This window comes from Scleropages formosus, chromosome 20 (assembly GCF_900964775.1).
Source record: "Scleropages formosus chromosome 20, fSclFor1.1, whole genome shotgun sequence".
Lineage (NCBI taxonomy): Eukaryota > Metazoa > Chordata > Actinopteri > Osteoglossiformes > Osteoglossidae > Scleropages > Scleropages formosus.
In genome coordinates this window covers 10,793,923-10,814,124 of record NC_041825.1, presented here as the reverse complement: position 1 = coordinate 10,814,124, position 20,202 = coordinate 10,793,923, and the positions used below count along the sequence as shown (strand labels likewise).

The 20,202-nt window shown below is 39.1% G+C and overlaps 1 protein-coding gene across 4 annotated transcripts in view; it reads left to right on the top strand.

The window, feature by feature from the left end:
• LOC108927245 (RNA binding protein fox-1 homolog 1-like) overlaps nt 1–20,202 on the top strand; it is a 244,529-nt gene that overhangs the window by 26,379 nt on the left and 197,948 nt on the right. For all 4 annotated transcript variants that reach the window (XM_029246797.1, XM_029246794.1, XM_029246796.1 and 1 more), the window contains exon 2: nt 9,148–9,195. In XM_029246797.1, coding sequence (XP_029102630.1) covers nt 9,148–9,195 — 48 coding nt within the window. The remainder of the gene's footprint in view (nt 1–9,147; nt 9,196–20,202) is intronic.

Genomic DNA, 20,202 nt, shown 5'->3' with positions numbered 1-20,202 from the left:
ACCTTAGGTTCCGAGCTGTATTTTTTGATCTGGGTTCACGTCAAGCTCTGTTGGTGTAAAGCTTTTCCCAGGTTCATCTGTGTTTCCTACAGGTGCTCTGGTTTCCTCCCACAGTCTAAACATATATGATTCAGGTGGAATGGAGGCTCTAAAATGTCTTTATTGTATGACTATCTGAGTAAATGTGTGTGTTAAATTGTCCAGCTCTATAACAAGGTGATTGTTTGAAAGTAGGTTAATAATAATGTAAAGTAAATCTAGCTTTGTAAGTCACTCTGGAGAATAGTGTCATTCATATAAATAAATGTGAGTGGTATAATTCATTACCTTTTCTTGTGCCACTCTACCCTGTTTCAAATTAGCCTCTATCCAAAGTTCTGTAAAATAATACCTACATACTGTATGTTCAGAAAAATATGTGGGAAGCTTGCTTTCCTTGGCTGTTGAATATGAAGGCATTTGATGGATTTGACATGAGAAGCAGGTCTCTTGCTCGGGGAGTCCCAGTTCAAGCAGCTGACAGTGTTCTCAAAGTCACCACAGTCCGTTCCAGTGCAGCAGATGAAAGCCTTTTACACTTAAACAGCAGGGACAAATCATCTCAGCAGCAGGAGAATTGTCTTTCTTTAATCTCGGCAAAGTTTGAATCCTATCTGCGTCAAGTGAAAATCCATATTTCTGCAAATGTTCTAATGTCATTCTTGCTGTTACTGGTTCAGTTTTGCTAGAACATCCTACCGTATATTCAGACATACTATCCACGCTGTGACTCGATCTCATTTTAGACATTTTCTCCTTTCGTCTCCCAAATCCATCATGACCAGTTATCCAGTTCTTATGCGTCCCCCCGGAATCGTGAGAGGTGAACACAAGCACTAACCTCCTGTGATGTGCCCACTCTGAGTTAGCCACTGCTTTTTACTCTATGAGCTGAACACTCTATTGGGTAGCGTAACACCCCTCCAGGACAACGCTATTCGCCCAATTCCACCTGCGAAGCCCTAGATACCCAGTTCATGGTAGGTGATACTACAAACAAGAAAGAGGAGACATCTACAACCATTTCTACGACCCAGAGGAGTGTGGGAAAGTTTGAGGGTTGATGTGGCAAGGCATGGAAAACTCACAGCTCACATAGGTAAATGAAAAACGTATATTTGAAAGTTCACATGAACTAAAATATGGCCATTTTTTCATGGTATGTTGTCTAGGTGGCCACTTAATCTGGCTTTCAAAATTTCTGTGAATTATACGTGTCCTCAGTTTTGCTAATCATCAGGATGTTATTTTGCTGCCATTTACTTAATTAGGCGTACCACACTACAGAAGTGCTTTTATAAATAAGGTGTGCAATTTCATGAGTTGTCTGGAAAAGTCTTGAGCTGACATTTTACTTTATAATATGGCAAAAGAATTACATCCATATTATCGACTTGCTTCTGAATATCTAATGAATCCTATAAATCATAGACACACACACATCTCTATTAGGATTTTTAACTTTCTTGTTTTTTTTAGGATAAAATCACACTTTTTACTTGTTGCACTTTAATTGTAATAGATAAATAAATAAATACATGAGGTTTCACATGCACACTCATGCAGGCACAAATTACACTTTTTTCCTCCATCAATCTGTTATATGAGGCAACTGGGACAAAACTAGCCGCTTACATGCTGCTTGCACTTCTGTTCCACCCATGCTTCCGGTTCATGGGAGGTTTGGTGGTGAGCTGGACAGATGATTAGCTTGGAACCCAGACAAATATGGAACTTATGCTGTGTACTGCAAGATGACTTTGAGGTTGTACCTTACAAATGCACAGTGCTAACCGCTGGATACTAGGGAATCCAGCATTTAAAGTATAAGACGAAACAGTAATTCTTGCCCAAAGCATTGAATAATATGATAATATCTCAATTTATATAATCTCCTTCAAAAAAAAGCATGGAGTCTTCATACAATGGTTATAAAAACACACCGTCCACAGAGTACACCTTGACAGGAAAACCAGTACATTGCTGACATTCATTTTATAAACATTATCTATCTGGGAAGGAACGTGCAGCATTAATTTTTATATAAGACAATGCAGAAACCAATTAATATTTTCTTTATAATCTGCTATTCAGTAAGTCAGTTTAAAAGGTTTTATAAAAACCAGCAGACAGAATTTGATATCAGGATGAGCTTTAAGAACCACAAGCTTAACGATAAATCCCAAGTAGCAGGACTGTATAGATACCCTTGGCCATTAAAGTAGCTTTGAAAATCCTGCAGTTCCTTTTGACAGAAGGAGAGGAGAAATTCCCTTTTTGGGCTGAGGTAGGAGCGTTGACATCTCATTATTTAGCTCAGCTGTTCCACATTCACCTTCACCCTGTTAATTAAGAAGCTCAATGAATGTATAATGCAGAGTTTCGTTTTCCCTCTGGGTTCATGGAAGGGCTTTTCGAGAAAGAAGCCTAGTCAGTTTACACAGAGGGTGTGTGTGTGTGTGTGTGTGTATGCGTGTGTATGTATGCGCAAGAGAAATCATTTCATGTCATTAAGATTAATACAGTAACTGAAGCCATGAGAAATTTCCACTGACTTGCCATGGTGTCCGGGGACAGAAAATGAGGAAGATGAAGAGTGTAACTCTCAGGGTGTCCACGTCATGTCTCTCCCGAGAGGGTCTGGTCTGGTGCGCTTATTGTGGCAAAGCATTGATTTAGCTCATATCTGAAGGTCATTGGCTGCATCGTCACGTCCAAAACCATTCATTAACTGAGCCTGCGAATCCACACGGAGTTGTGTGAGGACGAAATCTGATATTTGAACAGTAATAAAGAGGTCGCTTTTGTCTGTGTTCCTTTTCCTGTTTTAGCAATACAGCATGAATGCTGAACATACACTGTAATAATTGCTTAAACTCTTTTAGTCAAGTAATTGGAAGTTTTAGGAGAGCTTGACTGGATGACAACACTGACTTTCAAACGACAATTTGGTTTTTAAATTGTACCATACCTTGCAAATAGACATAATACCTGTAGCTTTTTTTTTTATTTCTTTTTTTACCTTCCGTTTAAGTGAGCATCTGCAAAATGAATAAATGTAAATGTAAGCTCTAGAAGCTATATTTAATCTTTTCTTTACTAATAAAATGAGTACAACATCAAAGGTTATTGGGACATCTGAACACCATTGGAATGAATGAGATGAAATGGTGATTCTGAGATTTAATGGCTACACAAGCGAGTGGAGTTTTGTCAGCATCTATTCAAATGCTTGGGCCTCATTTATTTCAGCAGCAGTGTGGTCCTGCTATGCAGACAAAGGAAATTATTGACAAACTTATTCACTCATCTGGAGCAAAAGGAAATTCTGTTTTTGGGCACACTTCTGGCAGTTTGCTAGAATCTGGAATAAATGTTACAGGATGTTAATGAGGTGACAACGTTGTTAAAGATTTAAAACGGTATGGACTAATGTGCCCCTTGGAAGTCCTGTTTTGTTAACAGGTGAGTGCGCAGTTTTGGTTTTCTTTCAGTGTCCATTTCTTTGATTGATCGAAGTTCACAGTTCATACCTCAGGTGCAGCAACGGATGATATTTGCTCTTGTTAGCAGGCCTCCTGTCAGAAATGTGCCTCTCTCTGTCCGTCTCTGGAGTCGCCTGTTTCCGCAGAGCCTTTGACAAACAAGGTGCTGAAAACATTGGTTCATCGGTTACAAATGAAGATTTCTACGAGAACTGTCAGGAATGGAGTATTTTAGCGAGTAGCAGACCTGCTGCAACCTTGCAGTTCGGCACAAGAACGCACAGTACTTTCAGCTAAACCCATTACCAACTAACCAATTTCAATAACTGCTTGTCTCGAGCAGGGTCGCGGTGAGCCGGAGCCCATCCCAGAGACATTGGGCACAAGGCTGAAGGGGTGGGGGGCACACCCTGGACAGGAAGCCAGTCCATCGCAGGGCCATAACTATGTACCCAATCACACAGCTGGGCGAAGGTACTGGAGCAATTGCAGGGCAAGCACTTTGCTCAAGGGCACTACAGCCAGAGATCGAACCGGCAACCTTCGGAGCCAAAGGCAGCCGCTCCAACCGCGACACCACTGGCCTCCCGTTAAACCCATCACCGTGATCAATTTTTTTGTCCTAATGCAGCGTCTCAGTGCTCCAGAGCCCATCCTGGGAGCGTAGGGTGAGAGCCAGGGTACTCCCTGGATGGGGCACCAATACATTACAGAGTAACCACACACACACACTCGTTCCTTTAGGGTCACACATCATGGGCAGTTTAGGGTCACAGATTCACCGAAACACGTGTCTCTGGGCTATGGGAGGAACTGATGCAAACCCACGTGAACACGGTGAGAAACTCCACACCGACCGATCCAGATTGAAACCCACATCCAATCCCAGAGTTTAAAAGCTGTGAATCGCCGGCACAACCCACTGCAACGTTGTGTCACCGCTTTTCATTCTGTGTTTTAAAGACCATCTTGCACACTGGACTGAAATTGTGCCCTTAACATTGAGTCTGGATTAAAATGATGGATTTAAGTGTTAAACTCTATTCTTAGCTCACAGCACACTATATCAGACTATCTATATGATCACGCAGGAGTTCTTCACCTTTCTTCACTGGGTGTCAATTGCATCTCACCTCAGGTTTAAGACTATTTTGTCTACCTGCCAGAAACGAGAATGGGCACCGCTAAACTGTAAAACTAACTCTCTTGCACAGCGACTCGGCATCGACTGGCCGCTTGCTTATCACTGAACTCTGTCTGTCATAGCGGAGCATATTTCTGATCCACTTTAGCTCTTTAGTAGTTTAATGAGCTTCCCACGACCGTCTGGACCTCCGAGACTCTTGCCCTTTACTGCTGCGGGGTAACGACTGACCTCTTCTGACTGCGCCTTTGCCCTCAAAACCCAAACACCTTTATTCCCTTGTGCTGGACATAACAGGATTTTGTGAACCTCAGTCCACTGAATGCCCTATACCTTGTTTGTTCCTCATTAGTGGGACTGTAGTAGGGTGGCACCGTGCATCAGCAGGACTACAGGTTCGAAACTGTTCCCAGCTGTCCTCTGCAACATGTCTGAAAGAATAATTCCTTAGCCTATGCAAAGTGTCTTCTCACCTGCTTGGCAATATACAGAATTGATATAAAAAAAAAAAAAGTACATAATATTGAAACCAATGGTATGAAGGAAAAAAGAGATTTGGAACATGGGAAACCAATATTGTTCATAGCGTAGGAGTTCAGAAAGGACCTGTTATATTTAAATATATGTATTCCTTTCATGTATAGTATATTTTGATCCCCTTAGTTATTCTGTGAATTTGCTATGACTGACCCCTGGGCATCTGGGAAATGTGTTGTCGTTCACAGCACCTTTAATGAATCCTGGTTTGCAAAGTAACCAAAAACGTAGTCAAGATTGGATGTGTAAGAGAGTGCCGAACATTGTGGGCAAGAACAAAGATTATACATGTAATTCTTTTTAGACAGGTAAGAATTTGAAGTCAAAATGAATAGTGTGTGTGTGTGTGTGTGTGTGTGGGGGGGGGGGGGGGGGCATGGTGTTCCACTGGACGCATTGAGATGTATGTGAAAACAATAAGAACAGGAAATGATTGTTTCTCCTACTGCGATATGAATTATGATCTATATTGATTGAATCTTAGGTGTGGATTTTTCATTGGTATTGACTATTATTTGTTAAAGTGCAGCACTATGGATTGAGCCAGAATGAATTGTTAGGGTAAATGACTCAATCCAGACAATCTATTACCAGCGGAGCCACATTATGTTGAGCCTAACGAAGAATTTGACTAAAGAAGACTGGGGAAAATTACATTTTGACTGCTGCAGAATTTATATTAGGGAGGACAACATGCGCCTCTGGAAAAAGGTGGTAAGACATAGTAAGAGAAGCAAAACGGAATGACACTTTGGGAAACATTTGGTAGCATATGCAGCTGCATTCTTTGGTGTCAAAGCACCTTTCCATTATGTTAATCAGCTCCCTTCACTTCATCAATGCTTTATTATGCTCCCTTTTAAACATGGGAGCCTGAAGTACAAACTGATCAGGGCAGACTTTGCAAACATTCCTTTTTATTATTCAACGCGCTATATTGCTCAGCTCGCTCACCATATTCATGACGCAGCTTGAATTACGATTTCCTTAGTTTGCTTTTATGCTTTTCAAAAATGAAACCTACTTCATGACTGACATTTTTAATGTTTGACATAATCTTTTAGTAGATTTTTTTCCACATAACTAAAACCTACTGTGAGTGTCTTCCTGTCTAAAGCAATTTAATTGCACAACAAGAAGGATAAATATATCGGCCACTGAGGGCATTTAGTGTAGACCCTTATTCATACCGGACACTATAGAATACAAAACCTGCAATTTCATGTATATGTATGTATGTATGGAAACGGGGGCGCAGTGGCGCAACTGGCTTGGCCGGGGCCCGCTCTCTGGTGGGTCTGGGGTTCAACTACTGCTTGGGGTGCCTTGCAACGGACTGGCATCCTGTCCTGGGTGTGCCCCCTCCCTCTCTGGCCCTACGCCCTGCGTTGCTGGGTTAGGCTCCGGCTCGCCGCAAAACCGCTCGGGACAAGTGGCTTCAGCCAGTCTGTGTGTGTGTGTGTGTGTGTGTGTGTGTGTGTGTGTGTGTGTGTGTGTGTGTGTGTTGCATGCAAGCGAAAGTGATATAATGAGCATGTTATTTCCATACTGCTGATCGCATTTGTGCGTCAAATAATAAACCACAATCAACAGTCATATTTTAACATTCAGCCTAAATATAATTAGTTTCTAATCCAAACTGGAAAAATTACTGGCCTGCAAATCAGCTACCCGCTTTGACGGTTCACTTTAATGATTCAATGATCCTTGGCTGCCCCCTTTTGGTCAGTCTCGGTAAAACATCCTTGTAAGGAATTTGGCCCTTTTAAAATTAATGCAGTTATTATTCACGCATGTTACAAAATGTAAAACATATGGTGTCTTCACAGGGTCCAGTAACCTTGGAATTTTTAAATATATTAATGTATTGTAAGGTCAGAAAGTAGCCTGTGACTAATTAGCGTAGGAACTATTTTGAAAACCAAATGTCAAGACTTTTCTTATTTAAATCGCAGATGTAAGAACAGCATCAGTTTTTCAAACAGCACGACAGTTTTTCATGTTTTAGAAACTGCCATCTTTTTTTTTTTTCCTCATCAACTTACGTTATTATATACTGATTACTATGCGCTGATAACACTTTTGAAACCTACATGAAATAACCACCTGAAGAATTTTCTTTTGCGAAGGAAAAACAAAGATAAGTTGTTTCAATGTTTATTGTATTTTTATGTTTTTGGTTTGGCTTATGAATGGACATAAAACTATATGCATAAATACACTGCATATAATAGGCTTCCAGAAACGTTTCTTCCAGTCTGGTAAAGCCTATAAATGCATTTAGGTCTCTCGAATCAGTTTTTAATCAGGTTTTGCCCTTTAATGTGTTAGTATTCACAAAAGGTACAGCGGTTTAAAAGTCTCACATTTTTGGATGTCAGGGACCTTTCAAGATGTAAAAGGACAATGCAGGCAAGAACTTCAGTGGAAATGAACCTCTTATATTCCTTACAAGTGTCTGCCTTCAATTTCGCAAAAATGTCACAGTATTACCACCACTATTACTTTTTTTTATTTGCTTTAGGGTTGCACTTTCGCAGTGTGACGAACACAATTTAGATCTTCCCCTTTCTGTAGCCTATTTTTATACTTCAGGATTTGTTGAGAAGGAGGGGGGGAAAAAAAAAAAAATCTGCAAATGTACCTCTGTGATTTATGCCTGTTCTCAGATCTTTATGAAATAGTTTTGTGGGCCACTCCATATGATTTGAATGCTGATGGGTATTAATGCAAGAGCGAGGACAGTAAAACACCATCATCTGAAAAGCTCAGGTGGTGCAAAATGGTTTAAATTAAATGGTAGTTTGTCCTTTTTTTGCAGTGCACTCATGTCCTGACCTCCAATTTCTAGATTTGTCTGAAAATTTCATGCATGTCTGCACTCCCATGGCAAGCATAGCTGAGGGTATACTTTTTAATTACTTTCCAACAGAGCAGGGTCACTTAATGTCAGACTTTATTGCTGTTTGTACTTCCCGAAATGAGTCTGCAATTCCGGGCGGTTCCGTACATGATAATATTATGCAACAGGACTTGACTAACCTTTACACAACTGTCCATCAGTCATCCTAATAGAGGTTACATATGATTGTTTTTTGTTAAAATGTTTTTTTTTTTTTTTTTTATTTAAATGTTAACATACCTTGCATACAATTTAATTTGAGTTATTACAAGTGATTTATACAGCTGGTCCCCGATTTACGATGTTCGACTTACGATTTTTTCGTCCTTACAACGGCAAGCTGGCGATAGACATTCAGTAGAAACCGTACTTCGAATTTTCAATTTTGATTTTTTTTCCCCAGGCAAGCGATATGCGGAGCAATACGCTCTCGCGATGCTGGGCAGCGGCAGCGATCCGCATCTCCCAGTCTGTCACGCAGAGGTTTGTATTAGGTGTATTAAATGCATTTTCGACTTACGATATTTTCGATTTACGATGGGTTTCGCCGAACACAACCCCATCATAAGTCAGGGACCACCTGTATATACCTGTATATTATATAATATATCTGTCATGTATATAGTTGCGTTTTATTTCTTTGTTTCTTTAGCATTATTTTAATATTTTATTTTCCTTCTCTTCACTTTGGTGCAAAGTCTCCATGGCAACTTGCATTTCAGTGTCCAAAGGATGTGTATCTTTCTGCTAGGCCATTATGATGTGTGTTTTGTACCGAATTTGGCATGATGAACCTCGCCTTCTGCCAGCTGATCTTGTTACATTGGCTGTGTTGGGATTTATTAACCTGTGTGCACTTTAAGGCACACAGTCATCTAGTGTCACATGGAGGAAGGTAACTCCCAGGACTGGCTACTACTTTCACTTTTTCCTCAGTTGTCCCTGCTTGTTGAGGGTGTCCTGCTACATGAAGAGTGTTGCCGACTAAAGGAATTTGTAACGCAGCTTCCTAAATTCTTCTTCATTTATTTTTTCCCCAGGACCCTACATCTGAGTGCAGTGCCTGCATAGACGAAAACAATAGCACAGTGAGTTCACTTTATCTCTTATCTCTTAATGCTCTCTGAAATGTGGTTATTATTTAGCCTTTCACAAGGGAGAATGGTATGAAACTGTGCGAAACCTTTAGAGATTTGCAGAGACATTTATTAAAACACAAACGGGCAGAACATCTTGATTAATTTTGTCATTATGACTTTTTTTTTTTTTTAAAAAAAAGCAACCAGATTTCAGTTTAGTTACTTTATACTGGTACAGTTTTTACACAGAGTCCAGTCGAATATGTACACTTTTACCCCAGTTTGTGAGCGGAGTATATTATTTTTAGAACTGTCTAAAATGAATTATTGTATATCATAGAATAAATTATCATTGGTTAAAAATGTGTGTTCCAGAAAAAAGTATTAGTCCGCCCTCTACCCTTGACAACTTGTCCAGTATTAAAGATGCTGCTCACAGAAAAAAATGAAGCACAAACCACTTGTCCTTAAAAGTGACTTTTGCACTATATGAGGGTCTCATAAAGTGGAGTATGGAAATTGCTGGTGATCTGAGAGATTTAGTATATATTGTTAAAAGTATAGTGATGTTAAGAATAAGTAAAAATGGCACAGGTGAACTGTAGGTAGAAGGTGCTACCAGCATGCAGACCAGGGGTCTGATCAACTCTAGTTGGCTCACCTGGGCCGGGGTGTCACTGATGTCCTGCTGCATCATAATATCTGCATAATAAGCTCTATTTCAAAATTTAGCAAAGGAAATATTGTCTTATTTCCAAGATACATTCATGTTTATACTGTATATGTAGTTGACAATAATGGCAGTAATGAGTGGTGTAGTTCATTTCTGCCAAAACAATGTAATAATACTAATATTTTTTAAAACGCTTAAATCTAGATGCAGCAATAGACTCATATAGATGGGGTGGAAATCAAGTGTAACACTTGAAGTGTTGTTTTTGTGATTTGTTGTCTTGAATTAACACCCTCCCCCTATTTTGTCACTGGCCTGCATTGTACTATTAAAAAGTGTAAAGTGTGTGTGGTGCCACTTTCTATAAAAGGTAGGGATAATAAATTTAGTTATTGGATGTGTGTAGTTGAACTTACCAAGGCATTTTTATTTTTTAAGTAATACACTATGCTAAATTGTCTAGAATGTAAGGCTGATTATATATTCAATGGCCATTTTTTTATAAAGGCTCATTGATTCTGATCTATAATAAAAATTTCCCATGTACTTTCTCTCAATAAAGTTGCTATTTAGAATTGAAATATAAATGTATTATTGATCACCCACAATATATTAAGTTTAGGCTGCTTGGAGAAACAGGTTCTTGACCAGAAACGATTTTTCAATTTAATTACCCATAAGAAAGCTGCATACTGAAAATAAATTGTGATGTATGTAGTTTCCTTCACAAAAATAGGCATACAAGTAAAAATGGCATCTTGAGCAAATAAGCTAATGCCTTTGTGTAATATGCTATACATTGTTGTATTTTTCATTGCGTTATGACCCTTCCTGATATAATTTTGCCAAGTTATCCGCATGTTTATGGAACAGCAGGCAGCACTGCAATCGTAATATTAATTAATATTAATTAATAATAACACTGAGGAGTCAGGATAAAGCTTCGGATATATTTGCTACATTCATTAAGAATATTTCACTGTGTACATTTGAGCTTTTATGCTGTCTAAAAAAGGTTTACATGTTTAGTCACGATTATGCATTTAGCAATTATAAATCGTAATTCCAGTAAAAGAGCCTAACGGGTAATCAGATCGCAGCCACAGCCGTGCGTGTGTCAGCTGCTGCTCTGTGCATCATGTGATATTTTTAAGGGAGATAATCATGCGCACTAACACTGAGGCAGACCCCCTGCTGCTAGATGGCCTAAAATCTGAACCTCAGTGGATGTGCGGACCTGGAAAGTTCTGCAGAGAAGCGAAAAACTTCCCCCTTTGAAGTAGGGAAATTATTCATTGAGCAAACTTGCATGACCCCATTGTGTAAATGCTCTTCTTCCCTTCAGCACGAGAGCTCTTACTTGGGCTTTTGGGTGATCATAGCTCTCGATCGTCCTCTGGGTCCCAAATATCACTTCCCAAAGGCAGGATGCACCATTATGTTAAGTACGCATAGAGTAATCCATGACCACCCCCGACCCGGCGCAATTTCACTTGTAAACAACTGAACATGTCTTCTGTTCTTAATTATTAACAAAGCCCTTTTTCATAAATGCAATAACCTCCACAAAAGAGCAACCTAGTTGCGGTAAAGATTTTCTGCCAAATTATTTGTAGCCATAGCAACAGGAGCATACATTCTTATAAGTTAGCTGTTGAGAATATCATCCATGTATAATGAAAGATTATTGATAAAGTGACAAATTTAATAAAATGTACAGTATATGTGTTTAATATGATAACTAAATGTGCAGCAAGACACATGCAACTGTCCGGTATAGATTTTACAAGTACATTCAAGGTTCTTATTAATAAAGATATTGATAACCTTGTTAGACACACTCTGTAGCCATATTTCATTTGAATTCCAGTGCATTGATAATACTTTACATGTGTAATATTACACTTTACAGCGTAATATTTTATATGCTTTGCTCTACTGAGCAGTCTGTGGACAGCAGTCACGGTAATTTCAAAACTGCAATGAAAAATCACCCCTCCCCAAAGAAAAAAAAAAAGCTGTATAGATTTGTAAATAAATGTAGGTGGCATTGTGAGTCATTCTGGGGGGGAAAAAGCATCAGCTAAATGGATGTTAATGTTGATGTACTGGTGATATCTAAAATGTCTGGTAATGTTTTTTAACCAGTTATATTTTTATTAAAATGTAATATAGCACTAAATTCAGGTGGGTTAGGAAGTATTTGTACATATTGTATTTGTATATATGTACATACCTTAGCACTTTAATTGAATGAAAAAGAAAGACAAGTCACATTAGTGAAATTAGTATGAACTGTATTGAAATTTAGCTCATGTATCTAATGTAACACCCAAATCCCTTTTAATAATTCTGTAAGAAAAAACAAAACCTTCTAAATTCGTAGTTTTGAAAGGGGTACTGACTATTACCACACTTAATTTTTGCACCATTTTCATTTATTTTCATTGAGATTTCAGTGATTGTAGAAGCACAGCGGAAGCCATATAATGAGGATTATAACACCTTCAGCTTCCATCAGATGGCAGTAGAGGATTATCCATGGTGTTGGCCACCAGGCCTTGGGCTCCACAGAAAAGTGCACTGGGTGTAGTGCTGCCCTCTCTTCTGCTCATCGGTTGCTATAACAAGAGAAAAAAAGAAATTACATTCAAGAAAGAAAGAAAAAAAAAACTTACTGTTGTTTATGGATAGGTAGAAACAGTCAGCACACCCAGTTTGATGTATTGGAAATACAATGATCTACTACAATGCATTTTGGAGTTAGTATAATAAGTGTAACTCAGAAGTAGTATCTGCTTTTCACCTGTAGATGCTGTCTGATTGCATTGTGTTATTTAACACAGAACACTTTTGGTAGAAGGTTTGACTCTGCTTCATTAGATGTTTAAACCCATGGCAGAAGTAAAAAGAACAGAGATCTATCTATCTATCTATCTCTCTATCATCTCCTCCAGGGAAAAACAATTAAAATTCTCATGGCTTTATAATTACCTAAAAAGCTAATAATTTTTGCCACTCAGAACATTTCTAATGAGCACTATTTTCTCATTTTCATATATTATACTGTATATAGGGGGTGCGGTGGCGCAGTGGGTTGGACCACAGTCCTGCTGTCCGGTGGGTCTGGGGTTCAAGTCCCGCTTGGGGTGCCTTGCGACGGACTGGCGTCCCGTCCTGGGTGTGTTCCCTCCCCCTCTGGCCTTACGCCCCTGTGTTCCCGGGTAGGCTCCGGCTCCCCGTGACCCCGTATGGGACAAGCGGTTCTGAAAATGTGTGTGTGTGTGTGTGTATACTGTATATATGTAGAAGTTTCTAATGCATGTAAAGTGAGCTGTATCTGCTACTGACAAGCGTGGTTCTTGCCTGCCTTGTCGATCAAACCAAATATTCAGGGGAGCACCTATTATAGATTCACATCTCTGGTCTTATCATACCTGCTTTCTAGGTTGTTCTGACATTCTTCGTAGGTCCCTGAAGATATAGATATCTCTTTTCTCAAGTTGCTGCTCTGATTTAAGTCTGAGTATGGAAGTGTTGCTACTGTCCTGTAACCTTTCCAGGCGTCAGCTCTCATTTCTTACTGCGTCTCTTTCTGTTGACCTCTCTGCATCTCTGATGTCTTTTCCTTCATCCCTGGTCTCCTTTTGTCAATTGGATTGGGCTCAGCACTATGCACAGCAGCCTCTTATCTTGTGGCATGATGGCGCAGCGGGCAGCTCTGGTGAATGACATTTCCTGGACTGTGAGGTCGGACGTGGGTTTGAATCCAGTTGTCTGTACGGATTTTTATGTCCTTCATTTGTTCAAGTGGGCTTCTTCCACAGCCCATTGACATGTTTCAGGTGGAATGGTGATTCTCATTTGCCCCTAGTGGGTGCCTGTATATATGTGTGTGTGTGTGTGTGTGTGTGTGTGTGTGTGTGTGTGCGTGCGGGCATGTGTGCCCTCCCTTGGTTGTGCGGGTAAGCTCATAACTTTCAAATCTAAATACACTACTTACAGTAACCTTGGACAAATGCATCAGCTAAATGTAGATCGATAACAAAGGAATTGGTAGTTAGTATTAGTTAACTAGTAATTTAATAGCTCTTTTCTTCTGATGTAGCATTTATGTAATATTTCCCTTTCTACAAAACTATGGGTGTTTTCCCACCTTTATTCCAGCTTTCTGTTTGCTTTTACGGTGTTTGCTTAATCTCTGTCTCTCCATAGATTTGCTCATTTTGTTGCATCCATATTGCTCTTCTCTGCATTGGCACATTGACACTTGATTTCATTTCAAACCTGCTGTTCTTGTCTGTTGCTGATTTACTGTACTATGTACTATTCCTCTTCCCTACTGGGTGTCCAGCTTTTTTTTTTTTATTTTTTTTTTTTAAATAATCGTCACTCAGCTACAGATTAAGACCTTTTTCAAAAGGTTTAGAACCAAAAAAGACAGTCAAGTGTATTAAGCAGTGTAAACCTTGTTGTAAGAGTATTCTAGGTCTGTGGTATATCATAAACTAATGATATCTTTATTATTTCTGCGTTCTCTTTTTTCTCTCTGTTTATTTAGTTCTTTATTACAACTGTGTCCCATTTTCTGGTTTTCTGTAATTTTGATGTTTGATTCTTTTTGCTGGTTATTTTGTTTACAGGGCATTTGTTTGCATTTACTAGGGATGAATCTGGTTTCTAAATTCCTTCCAGTTGAATTGATGTATTAACACTGAGTATCTTATTGTAGCATCTTGTACTCTGGGGAAGCCCAACAAGGACCTGAACTGTAAATAGTTGGGCAACTTTTATTTGCATATTTGAGAGGGTGGGCGTCTACTTGATTTTGGGGGGAAAATACTTGTATAAATAAATAATCTTTGATTTAAAAGCCTTCATGAGATGATTTTCCAGGAACACATTACACTCAAAAGGCATCCAAAAACTGTGTATGAAAGGAACCTGGGCAGACAGATGCAGTAAGTTTTTCTTCTTTTTTTCTTTTTTAAATTTTATTGGTTTGGAAGATAATGAAATGCACAGTCATGGGTGTAAAAAAAAAAAAAAAAAAAAAAAATTGCTCAAAAACTTTCAAGTTAAAGAGTTAATATGTCAACTGTTTAAATACAATAACTCCTGATCTGAGCCAGCTCTATCCAATGTAACTTTCAAATTCTTAAACCCTTACCAACAAAATCCAAGCTGGCAAAACTGGGATTCAAAAAGACACATAATACCACTCTAAAAATACTTGATAGATATTGATGCCATTATGTGTGGTAAAGTCGAATGTGGCCTTTTATACTATAGACCTTCTAGCTACAGTCAAACATGGTGGTGGTAGTGTGATGATGTGGGTATATTTTTCTGATCTGGATTCCTTTCTGTTATTGGAGGAATCATAGATTTCTTTTTGTATCAGAAAGTTCAAAATGAGACTGTCAATCTATGAGCTGAATTGGTCATGTAGAAAGATGAAATTTCTCCACAATGGCATGAGACCCTATTCAACAGCTATGAAGATGAGGGGGTTATATTTCCACAGTGCTGTAGGTAGATGGATGGATGGATGGGTAAATCAATTTCAGGTAGCACTCCTTGGGACAGTACAGCTGGAATTTGCATAATGTGCTCCTCTGTTTAACCAGGCTGCCATGCAGAGGGTGAAGGTCATTGTCCATGATAGGTAGAAGTTTACATTTATTTACTTAGCAGACACTTTCTTCCAATGTGACTTCCAATGAACTCTATGTAGTGTTATTAGCTCACACACCTTATTCACCAAGGTGACTTATACTGCTAGATACACTACTTACACTGGGTCACTCATCCATACATCAGTGGAACACACTCACTCTGTCACTCACACACTATGGTGGAACCTGAACAGCATGTCTTTGGAGTGTGAGAGGAAACCAGGTCACCTGGAGGAAACCCAAACAGACACAGGGAGAACATGCAAACTCCACACAGACTGAGTGGGGATTGAACCCACATCCTCTTGCACCACCCAGGCACTGTGAGACAGCAGCACTACTTCCTTTGCCGCCATGCCTCCTGAGTTTGCTGGCATCATCTGTAAAAAATAGAATCACCCCAGCAGTCAATGGCTTGAAAGACTATACCTGCTACAACAGGCTGGTAGAACATCTACAGCAGTGACCTCCATACTCCAAAGCACCCAAACCTCCTCAGAACATAAAGGCAACTTTCCCCATTCTTGGACTGAGCCTCGTTGTTGCTAGAACACTCCAGTGTGTTGTCCACGAGCCTCTCCAGGTGCTTGAGTATCCTCGCACTGTGGACCTCTGGACCTCTTGGAGTCCAGCACCATCCCACCCGTCTTTGAAATGAGATAGTTCCTTTTGCACCACTGAACAAAGTTCTTCATTAAACCTCTGTATTCATCCTCCTGCCCACTTTGATTCAAACAACTGTTGCTGTATCATATGAGAACCTCTGCAGATAACACAACTTGGTTTACTTTTTTTTTTTTTTAAAATAAACATAAACCATTCATTTTCTCCTCATAAGCCATGACAATTATTTTGAGCGATTTTCCCGTTTTCCCTTTTAGATTAAGTTTTTAAATAGTTTGCTCCAGTTAAATTGAATGGAATTTAAATTGTATACTGTTCCTGAAAGTTTATTCTAATTAGATTGTTTGCTGTAATTGTTTAATACACCATGCAATGTAACACCCTAGGCAACATTAGATGACTTAAGACAAAACTTGTTAACATTAATTGTGGAATGAAAGAAGCTTTTCTAAAAAGTCTGTTCCACAGAAAAAAAGTATTGAGCCTGCTAGAAAAAAGAGGGAAAACAGCCTTCAATGCATCTTTCCTCTGTTTTCCGTAGGGTAATAAAAAAAATGAAAAATGACTTGTAAAATGTCAGAAACATCATAAGGAATAGATCTGAGGGGTTGATTAATGAAACCTGTGCCCAGTGGCATTGTGCTGCAGTTGCAGTGGCTGGGAGCGTGGTAGCTATCTGAGCGGTAATATCTCAACAGCCGCTTAACACATTCCATCATGCTGGGTCCCACTCTCTCAGGAGAAGATACTGCTACAAGCGTGCATCTGCACACACACACACATGCGCACACACACACATATGCATGTATACCCAGGCAAGAGGGAGGCACTAAAGCACCCATAACACCTTTCTTATTCTCTTTAATGTTGTCTGGAGGGAAAGAGAACACAAAGATTAATGTGTACAATCTAAGTGACCAGGGGGGCAGCCAGGAAAGTGAGTCATTACCTTTAATAGGAAAAGTTCAGAATCATTTAAATGATTGTCAGAAAAAGAGGCAGTTAAAATAAAGCCTCGCAGAAACGATGTTGAGGTGAGCTCATTTCAATGCCCCCAACATTTGCGCGCTCACACGCAGGCACACACACCACTGGTAGCTCTGGATGCATTGCATGTCTGTTTGAAACACCTTTGGCTTTCAAATTCCTGTTGCTCAGTGCAGTTGAAAGCCAAACAATGCTTTCCAGCACATGGTGGTTTCTAGTGATTTTTCAGGCTGGTGTACTGCAAACCTGTGACTTCTGGGGAAAGTGACAATTCAGTGATTTTCCTGAATACATGTATTTCCACTTATTCTCAACACCAGAAAAAAAAAAAAAAAATCCAGAGTAAATGGGGATTGGTTTGTCTTCTATCCTTTCTGAATCCAACTGCCTGCCGTTAAAATTGTTAATATTATTGACTTTGGCCAAAAGGTGTTTTGGCTTTTGGGTCATAATAAAAAATTGACACTGTGAGTACTAAACCAGAAAGCTACAAGCAACCCAAAATTATATACTGTTTTTTTTTTCCCCCAGTGCATTCTTTTCATATACCTTTTTTAACCAGTTTTGATGACCATATTGAATAAAGTTTCAAAACAGAATGTTGCAAATTCTGGTAGTGAAAAGTGTCATCAAAAAAAAAAAAAAAATCTTAAAACAGATTTACAGAAGTAGGGGGGGGCGCAGTGGGCTTGACCGGGTCCTCCTCTCCGGTAGGTCTGCGGTTCGAGTCCTGCTTGGGGTTTCGGATGATGTGTGTGTGAGTTTACAGAATAGGAAAGTGTTCTCATAACAGAATTCTAATATAAATAAGTTTTGGCCTGTTTCAGTTTGAATGAAGCAATGTATTTATTTATTAATTTACCAGACATCTTTATCCAAAACAACAAACATTTCAGAGAACAGTACAAAAAGTGCATTACATGAACAGAAGGAGAGATTTAGATGCAGACACATGTTTGTGGAATGCAGTCAATTAGTCACATACCGCAGTATAAACCAGTATACATTACACAAGTAGCTGCATATAAGTCTTATTTCCGAAGTGGTAAATAGCATGGAATGTATTTTCATTCTCTATTAACATAGGTGGATGCCAGGTAAGAAAGAGGCAAAAGTAATCTATAAAAGGAATTTTCATTCTCTGAACTTGTGCGTACAGTGCGCGCGCGTGCACACACACACACACACACACACACACACACACACACACACACACACACACACACACACACACACACACATACACATTGTCTGATACCACTTGTCCCAAGCAGGATCGCGGGAAGCCAGAGCCTAACCCAGCAACGCAGGGCGCAAGGCTGGAGGGGGAGGGGACACACCCAGGACGGGACGCCAGTCCGTTGCAAGGCACCCCAAGCAGGACTCGAACCCCAGAACCACTGGAGAGCAGGCACAGGCCAAGCCCACCACGTCACAGTGCCCCCACACTTGTGTGTATATTTAGGTTTTTTCTATATTTACTTTTGCTCTGTCATTCCTAAATCTTCCTAAACTACTACTACAACTTCCACTACTATATAGTAATATACATGTATTCCTGACAGAAACTCAGTCTTCTTTTCAGGTACTTTTGTTTTAAGTCCATGATTACATTCCCTGGCATGTTAGTGGGAATGTGAGAGCAGGATCAGAGCTGTTGACTATGTGTCAAATTGAACAGGGACTCTGCGTCTGCCAATCACTCCTCTCGTTTTGCCACCCTTGTCTGATTGAAAAAAGATGTAGGTGGCTCTGAGTGAGATTGATGGCAGGCTGTAGCAAACAATCACACTAAACTATCACAAACCATCCGTCAATGCCCAGATACGACATGCAAGTGAGTTACCAGTGTGAAATATAGCCAGCATAAACGGATGTCCGATTCCTAACATTGATATTGAGGAGCATCTTTGAAAACTATATTGCAAGCTTTACGGCAAAAATCAATATCCTGCACTGTTGAAATTGAACGGCTTCTGTTCGACTTGGCCAGACACTGAAGAATTATTGATTTATGTATTTTTTGGCAAAACATCATTTGAAAACATGAACGCAGGTCAACTGTTATCTGCTCCGATTTTAAGATAATTGAACTGATTGCATTTAACAAATTTATCACATTAACTAAACAAAAATATTCATTTCTTATTTAATTAAAATACATATGTCAGTGTCAGGTGGTAATAGACGGTAGTCAGGTGGTAATGGAAAATATTGCAGAGTATAGCTTGTGATTCTATTGCACTATATTGACCAAAAGAAAAAAAAAAAAAAAGTCATCTTTTCATCACTGAACAGCCATGCTTGGAAAGAAGCACTCGTTTATGAAAATCAGAGTCTCCTAAATCCTTAAAAATGGGATAGTAGGTCTGAAAGTAATTAATTACAGAGCGCTGTGTCCTTTGGGACTTGTGGGCAATAGAAATTACTATTAAAGATGTGCCACGAACAAATTCATGGACTGCAGCTGCCGAACAGAGTACAATACATGTTCCATGCTCATAGACTTTGCATATGACTCAGCTTTATTTATTAGTAAGGAACATTTTCCTACATGCAGTTGGAGGGCGTTGTTAGTAGTTGAAGTCAACTGTCTTGTTAGCTTATTTGTCTTATGTCTTTGTTCAGCGCTGTGTGTCACTGTGTGAGAAGAGCGCTCTATAAAAATTAACTGAATTGAATTCAGTTATACACAATGTTTACAAAGATACCAGATTTAGCAATATATAGATGTTTCAGTTTTGCAATTTATTAACTACTGTTACTGATGGTAATACTACTGTTTGTAATCTTACTAATAAGAGTATATTTTTATTATAACAATTTCTTCTTTCAGGCAGTACTATTTTTGACGTTTTTTTTCTATATATATATATATATATATATATATATATATATATATATATATATATATATAATATATTTAATGTGTAAATGTATACTGTGTGTTTCTCTAGGGTTTTTTTTTTTTTTCTTCCCTCCCGAAATGCTGAGCAATATGAAGTAAAGTTTGACTTTTTCAAAGATGTCCAAAACTGAGAATATATCATAGTG